The 8186-nt window shown below is 45.6% G+C and overlaps 1 protein-coding gene across 1 annotated transcript in view; it reads right to left on the bottom strand.

Annotated features, from left to right (window-relative positions):
• Nucleotides 1–365: 365 nt before the first annotated feature.
• Nucleotides 366–8186, bottom strand: part of PAPPA (pappalysin 1) — a 299243-nt gene continuing 291422 nt past the window's right edge. Inside the window, exon 22 of the mRNA XM_048512627.1 lies at nucleotides 366–7306. Within this exon, the coding sequence (XP_048368584.1) occupies nucleotides 7199–7306 (108 nt within the window). The 3' untranslated portion in view covers nucleotides 366–7198. The remainder of the gene's footprint in view (nucleotides 7307–8186) is intronic.

Below are 8186 nucleotides of genomic sequence, written 5' to 3'. Positions count from 1 at the left end.
AAATCGTGTCTAATAAAAGCCCGCAGGCCTGATCCAGCAAGGGAGAGTGCTGGCTATGTTCCAGCTGGGCGTGCAGCTTTGTGTGAGTTAAAAAGGACACACACGCACGCACGCACGCACACACACACACACACACACACACACACACACAGACCCTGAACCAGCACTAGTGGCTGCCCATGCAGTTAAGCCTGTTCAGTTCCATCTAGAAGAAGATAAGTTGGATTTATATCCCTCTTTCTCTCCTAGACTCAAAGGGGCTTACAAACTCCTCACCCTTCCCCCCTCATAACAAACACCCTGTGACGTAGGTGGGGCTGAGAGAGCTCAAAAGAAGTGTGACTAGCTCAAGGTCACCCAGCTGGCATGTGCTGGAGTGCACAGGCTAATCTGAATTCCCCAGATAAGCTCAGGCAGCGGAGCAGGGAATCAAACCCGGTTCCTCCGTATTAGAGTACACCTGCTCTTAACCACTATGCCACTGCTGCTCCTACAGAGGGAGTCCCCAGCATGTGGCTTGTGCTGTCTGCTCTGAAAATGCTGATAACTCTTTGAGGTGGCAGGAGACCAAATCCAGCTCCACCAGCTTGAAGGAGGCTTAGACCTGGGGCCCCAGCCATCTGTGTAGTAAAATCTCTTGGCAAAGGTTTCCCCACAGGTAGTAAAGATACACATGAGAAAGATACATGTGGGAATTTGTAAAAGGGGGGGGGTGTCTAGGGCATTTCTCTGAATTGCAGCACTGAAAAATGGACTGATAATAAAAACAACACATCACCAAAAGGAGGAAGGATCATGGGATGTCTCCTGATCTGTTGGTTCAGTCCCACAATATTTGTGTCCCCCCGTTTTCTCTGTGGTCCCACAGGAACTTGTTGGAACGAAGATGTTCCACCTAAACTAAGCAGACTATGGAAATGCTTCTTCAGCCTGGCCCAGGAAACTCACCCCTGAGGCAAGTATCACATATATCCTGTTCCGCGTTTGGCTTTCTGGAGGTTCTGGAGTTCAAACCATTGTGTGTTCAGATATCGCTGAGCTCAGAACAGTTAACATCTTGGCTGAAAATCTAGGGCTTGAATCACACCAAACTTCTTTCGCCCTGCCTTCACACTCTCAACTAGCACTGGGGGTAAGGGTCGCCCCACAACCGTGATAAAGGCTACTAGTTGATGTAGATTCTGCTTTCTTTCCTCCTAACAATTGGTTTCTTAGACTGAGTTCTACAAGTTGGTGGAGTTTCAGTTGGGCGATAAAAGAGGTTCCAAAATGAGGTCTCATCTTTTCATTTAGGTCTTGGAAAAGAAACATGGGCTCTCCATTCTACTTTATACTTGAAAAGTCCTCGATTTCCCTCTGGGTACAATTGTCTGAGACCCAGGAGCCTCCAAACACATGGGATTATTGACTTCGCCATCCCAACATCTGCATGTAGAGATCAGATGCAAAGCAGGAGACATAATCCTATACCTTGAATGTACAGGAATTTGGGGGAGGGGGCATTTTTGTAGGGACAAACATTTTCTTTCTTTTCTCCTCATGTATTTTTTTTTCCTATGGCTTTGCGTCTCCACTACTCATTTGGGAAATTCAAGCAAGGGTACATCATAAATAATGTACAAATGCTGGTTTATCCACACACACATTACATTTGAAATATACAAATATTATGGGGGAAATTTGGTGCAAGGATGCAAAAAAAAAGTAGAGAATCTCAAAGTGGAGAATTGGAGTAGAAATTCTGAGGGGAGTTGAAACAGCAGGGGTAAAAAAAATTGAAATCTTGTCTTTCCTCAACAAACAGTTTCCAATAACTGTCCTACTTACAGACAACTCTGGAAGATGCAAGAGCCCCACTCCTTTGCATCTGCGGTCAGGCCTGAGAAAATCGGCCAATTCTAAGGAACAACTCTTTTTCACCCTATAGTGCTCACTAAAGGACTGAAAATCAAGCTTGGCTTGGCTAGGCTGGGAAGCAAAACATGCTCGAAGTGGCTGTTGAATTGCTCTGATCTCAGCCATCCAGTGACCATGTCCCAGGGCAAATGCATGATGCTCAGAACTGTTTTGCTTCTAGGTACATGAAGGTGGACTAGGACCTGAATGACTGAGAGAGTGCCATTTAGGCCAAGAGTGGGTGTAGGTCAGTTCGGATTACAACAATGCAACAAAGACAAAAGCTGCCTTTGGGTGCTTAAATGGGATCTGAACTCCACAGAGAAGCCGCTCAGTGGCTGTTCCTTCCTGCCATGTGCCAAAGTACATAAAATTTCCAATCTGCTAGACAACACCTTAATTGGCAGCAAATATTGCCCTAGTCATCATCAAGCATGGAGCCACTGAAAGCAGTAAAAGAAGCACTGCTGCTCTGTGAAAGGACTCCAGGATAGAGCAGATACTACAGAGGAGCAAACTGAGGGAGCCCAATGCTGCAAAAGCAACGAAAATCTGGCCATGGTGTCACATGACCCTCTATATGGTCCTCTGCTGACTGAAACTGGACTCAAACTGACTGCCTGCGGGAACATCCAAGTGTTGTGTTGTGGACAGCAGGGCGTTCGGGTCTGCCGCGGACCCAGCCTCATATGCTGCTGCACCCTCATTCAGCCATCTTTGTCTGATGACAATGAAAGGAATTTCAAAGACAGAACAAATCTGGTCCCCCCCCCCCAAAAAAAACCAATTTCACATGTAGGATCCTTTTAGCAGCTCCCCTTCACCCTGGTTTTCTCTTTTTGCTCTTAATATTGTGAATCGAGATTGTGCAGTTAGAAGAGCAATGAAATACTGGTAAAAGTTAACAATGGGGGAAGAGGACTCACTCATACCGACAAATGACATTCTTGCTTTGCTCTTCCAATGACTTTGAGGGTAAGACTACCCTCCTTCTTCACATAAGCAGGAACAACAGAATACCAAGAGGTAAGGAATATGCATCTTTTGAACTCTCGTGAAGCAAAAGGGTAAAGGAATTAGATAGGGGGCATGGTCCACTAGCAATGAAATGGTTTGCCATTGGTAGATCCACTATGATTCAATAGAGCCGGCTGCTTCCTGCTTGGCCCAGTGAAATGAATGGGAAAAGCAGAAGGCTGCCATAGATTCTCATGCACCTTCTGCTCATTTCGAAAGGGTTTGTGCAGGAGTACCTTTGAAGAGGATTCCTGTCCAAGACATTATGACGCCCTCACATCATTTCTGAGGAAATCTATGCGATAAGTCTGCCTCCTCGGTGGGCGGGAAATTGACATCTCATGTTATAATACTCAAAAATAGACCTTGCTCTTTTCAAATCGGTCTTTCTGCACCACCCTCCCTCTCTCTCTTACACACACACGCGCATACACAAACACACACACTATTGTCTGTGCAAAAAGAAAATCATTGGTTTTTCTCATATGCCTCTTGAATCAGATGCAGCAAGAAATGTTTGTTAAGTTAACCTGGAGGATTAAAGCCCAAACCTTTTCCCCGCTTTTTTTTCTTTAAAAAAGACAAAAACAAAACACAGGTAAAACCTAGAACAAACCGACAGTTACAACCAAGTGACACTAGAATGGAGGTAGCTGAAGCCTGATTCCAAATGACCGTCAGGGGCTGAAGACCTCCTTTTCTTATCAGCTTTCAAGCAAACAAGGAAGGCCAAGTCACCAACCTGGCCCATTTAGTTCAAAGGAGCGGACAGGGAAGTGGTTAACCCGGAGCATCCCGCTGGGGGTAACAGGAGATTAATTCAATTAATTCGGGCCAAGTAGCATGGCATTTTCTAATGGGCTGGGCCATGGGCCAACTTTTTTTTATTTTTTGAGTTGGCAAAAGAACACAACAACCTGTGTGACAGGATAGATTCAGCACAGCGGGGAAAGCGGATGAGGACCACTTTGCTTCGTTGAAGATCCTTGGCCGTATTTTGGCCTAGGAGACCAACACACTTTGGACTCCTACGGTCTGTTCGCATGAAGATTTCACTGTCTAGTGAACTGATTCCCTAACATGAAGGAGAAAACAGGGTGTGAATTCAGTTGCAGCCATGGTGAGGTGTAGCAAGTCTTTGTGTGTGTGTGTGTGTGTGTGTGTGTGTGTGTGTGTGTGTGTGTGTGTGTGTGTGTGTGTGTGTGTGTGTGTGTGTGTGTGTATTACTGATTTCCTCCCTTGCTTGCTTGAGGTGATGATAAAAGAAACCTTGTTCACCAGCACTGTTTGCACTATTTGCCCAGAGCAGAGCTGAAGAGCTCAAAATGGTCCTTCATTCCTCAGGGAACACGCAACGGGGCCAGCTTTGGAGGAACTGGAGTCTTATTCTAGAATCTGCAACGGGCATGACTGTGTCAGGAGGAGGCCACGTTGCTTACTGTGAAACCCACCATCTTCCCCTTGTCTGGAAGGCAGATGATTGGGTTGTGACTGTGGAGGAAATAAGTCGGCAAATCATGTGACCTGGACATAGGGGCCAAGTGTATGGGTATGTGCCCAATAAACAGGAATTCAAGAGAAGGAGCATTCTGGTGATTGAAATACTCTGAAGAATAAAAATACAGAACAAACCAGTCACATGAGGAATGCAGTCATAGGATTTGGCCTCTCTAGGATTTTCAGTTCTGTGGGTGGCCCCATTTCCCTGCCTTGTTCTAATTACTGATTTGAATTTGCATACTTTGAAGGTACCAGACCGGCTGATCAGAGATGTCATATCTTCAGTAGAAATTCCTGTTAGTGTTATGTTTAATTTCCTTGCTTTCCCCTGAAGAACCCTAGGAACTGTGGTTTAGCGAGGCTGCTAAGAATTCTCCAATAAAGCCTCCCAGCTTTTTTTCTTACCTAGCTACATTTCCCATAGTTTGCTGGAATGAATTGCTATTCATTGCTGTTATGCCCACAGTTGGCAGCAATCGTTCAGAATTCTGTAAATATCAGTCTTTTTATCTCAGAAATATCTCCAGTCGGCCTGAATATTCTTTCAATGCTGTCTCTCTTCCTTGGATTTGAAAAGCTGCAGGGGAACCGATTTTGTTTGTCACCCAAACCAGAAAGCAGACATGCCAACAGGAGGCCATTATTACTATAAAAGCATCACGCAAATGTTTCCTGTGTTCATTTCTTCTGATATTTGTTCCACATTCCGCCCTGCCTTCTGCTGTTAGCTTTGTTGATTTGTTTGCGTTGGGTATGTATGTTGTATATCAATTTCAGACATACCTTGTACATGTTTGACATGTGCTATTTGTCTGTATGCTACATGCAAAATGCAGTTTTGACGCACAAATAATACTGAAGGGTGTACGTTTTACAGGGAGAAATGGGGTGCGAGGAAACATACAACATTGTGAAGGTAAGCTGATTTGCTCACGGTGAAAACTAAATGGGGATTCAGGTCTCAGAACTGCAGGGATGAGGTGTATTTTATATGAAAGAGCCCAAGAACAACAATGGCTACCAATCTTGATCCTCTTTGATCTGAGATTGCAAATGCCTTAACAGACCAGGTGCTCGGGAGCAACAGCCGCAGAAGGCCCTTGCTTTCACATCCTGCATGTGAGCTCCCAAAGGCCCCTGGTGGGCCACTGCGAGTAGCAGAGAGCTGGACTAGATGGACTCTGGTCTGATCCAGCTGGCTTGTTCTTATGTTCTTATGTTCTTAATATCTCAATGCCATTCCTGGATAAAGGAGCAGGATGCTCTAGTTTTCTTAGAGCATTTTTCTTATCCCAGGATTTTTCTTATCCCAGTTTTCTTATCCCAGATTAGAGAGGGACGTGGCCATCTTGGCACACATTCTGCATTCCTGGGAGGTCACATGCGGTCTCTGGATGCAGAATGAGGGATTTGGAGCAGCATGAATTGCACCCAGTAAGTGCCACCGAGAAACTGACCCCGGAGAGGACTAAATGGAAGAAGTGAGATGGGCAAAGGCAGTAGCACCAGATGCCCCTTCTCTGTCAAGAAGGAGACCCTGCCCTCATAATACTGATAAGGTCCGCTCTGGGAATGGTCCTCTTTTATCTCCCCTAGTCCACACTTCTGTCTCAAGAAGAAGGGGATAATGGGAAAGGCTTCTAAATTATTAGAGTGGGATGCTAAGATGTTTCAGAGGGTATCTGGTGGCTTTTCCCCCCCACCTGGTTGGTGCCCCGTCTTCTTTGCCCTCCTGGCCAAGGAGGCAGCCCCGAGGTTTGGAATGCAGGCAATTAGGTAAAGCAATTTAAGGCAGACTGTTTGGTTGCTTGGAGGTTGGTTTCGCCCTGTCCTGACACAGGAAGGGGGATCGGTTGTATGGGACATAGCAGCAGCAGGAGTAGCAGCAGCAGATATGCTTGAACGGCAAAAAAGGATGGAGGTTTTGGTTGACCCTCTTCTCTGTCCCACCCCCGCCCCCAGGTGCAGTTAGTGTGCCTCTGGTCCTTGGCCCCACCTTCAGCAGCTTTCGGCCTTTGGTACGTCACCACAGGCAAGACTCCCTTGGCGTCTCACCTCAGGACGCTTCACCCCTCTCTCCGTAATCTCAGAGCAATATTGCTCGAGGAGTTCCCCACCTGTGGTGAAACCATCTTCTCTGCACACTTTGGTTCTGACAGCACTCAGCATCAGATGAGGCCGAGCTCTTCGACAAACGGTTTTGGCCACGAATGTTGGAGAGAGCAAAGACTATTGAAAACCCTTCGATCACCATGACATTCTCTCTCTCTCTCTCTCTCTCTTTTTCTCTCTTCCACCCCCTCCCTCTCTAGTTCTCTCTATAAATATTAGGTATACATTTATATATGGCTTGTTTCTTGCTGTAATCTGAATACAAAAGCAAAATGTAACCAAAAGAAACAAACAAACAAACAAACGTACAAACCTAAAACTTCAACCACAAATGGTTTGAATTAGGTGGATGCGTAACGCATGCTCTTCCCCTCCCCTCCCAACTCTTAGAAGTACGCCACTGTTTGTGGTTGCTGTTTTGCTTGTTCTTGCTATTAAGATACATTTAATACAATAATCCCCTTGTCCTCCCTCCCCTCCCCCAATATTTCAGTTCTCCTTGGGCAAAGAAATTAAAGGCAGACTGGTTGAATTCTAAAGGTCCCTGGTGTAGAAATGCCATTCGGTTGAGCAGCTGAAATGGTTAAAAATGATACCAGAAAAGGGGGTGCGATGACATCTCTTCCTTGTCTGCCTTTGGAGGTGTTTCTCTTTTGTTCCCGTTTGCTTTGAGTTATCCAAAGCTGAAGCCACGGAGATCCCGTCGGTTGTGCTCCCGGGCATTAGGATCGCGACACGCACAGTCCCCCTGCATATCACAGGACATCGGGAAGGGGATCACCTGGATAAAGGTGGCAAACAAAGGGAAATGTCAGATCAGCAGCTCAAAAATTCAGTCATGCCTCTAGAAAGACTTCTTTGTAGGCCACAACAAATGGGCCCAAGAAAATGCCAGCCATGGGGCTGGGGGCCTCAATCTTCTTCCCTCCTCCATGGTATCCTATGGGAATTCTGAGCAGGGGTGCTACAAGACCATCAGAGGGCCTCAATCAATCAATATGCCTTTTATTATCATAGTATAACAACAAATATATATATGTATATATTGTCGAAGGCTTTCACGGATGGAATCACTGGGGTGCTGTGTGGTTTCTGGGCTGTATGGCCATGTTCTAGCAGCATTCTCTCCTGACGTTTCACCTGCATCTGTGGCTAAATAACTAATTAGATATAGATCAGCAGCAATAAGCAAATAAAAACAACAGCTATCGTTTTAAAATAATGGCCAGGAAGGAAGCAAGTGCACAAGTAACATCAAAAGAATGGTCCTGTAAAAGAAAATGTACAGCATAAGTAGAGTTTTGTATTTTCTTTGCCAATAATAGAGGGTGAATCAAACTTGCTCGTACATCGGCATTTAACTCACATTCAAGCAGAATATGAGTCAGGGAGTCAAGTGAGCCACATCGACAGAACCTTTGATGTTTCGGCATTTTTGGCTATCTGCCATCAGAGGGTCTCAAGGAAAGAAGGTTCTTTCTTGACATCTGCTTCCTAAGGCCTTCAACTGGGGTTCCAACCTCTGACTTTACCCATGCACAATACAGAATGGGCTTTTCTTCTATGTCACAATTCTTCCCAATTGAAGCTGCCTTCAATCCAATCCAGCATACTAATTAAGTCAGTGGGTCAGTGTAACTCAGGCCCCTTCCGCACACGCA

This window comes from Sphaerodactylus townsendi, linkage group LG12 (genome assembly GCF_021028975.2).
Source record: "Sphaerodactylus townsendi isolate TG3544 linkage group LG12, MPM_Stown_v2.3, whole genome shotgun sequence".
Classification (NCBI taxonomy): domain Eukaryota; kingdom Metazoa; phylum Chordata; class Lepidosauria; order Squamata; family Sphaerodactylidae; genus Sphaerodactylus; species Sphaerodactylus townsendi.
Note: the sequence above shows the minus strand (reverse complement) of the source record. Positions and strands in the feature narration are given on the sequence as shown.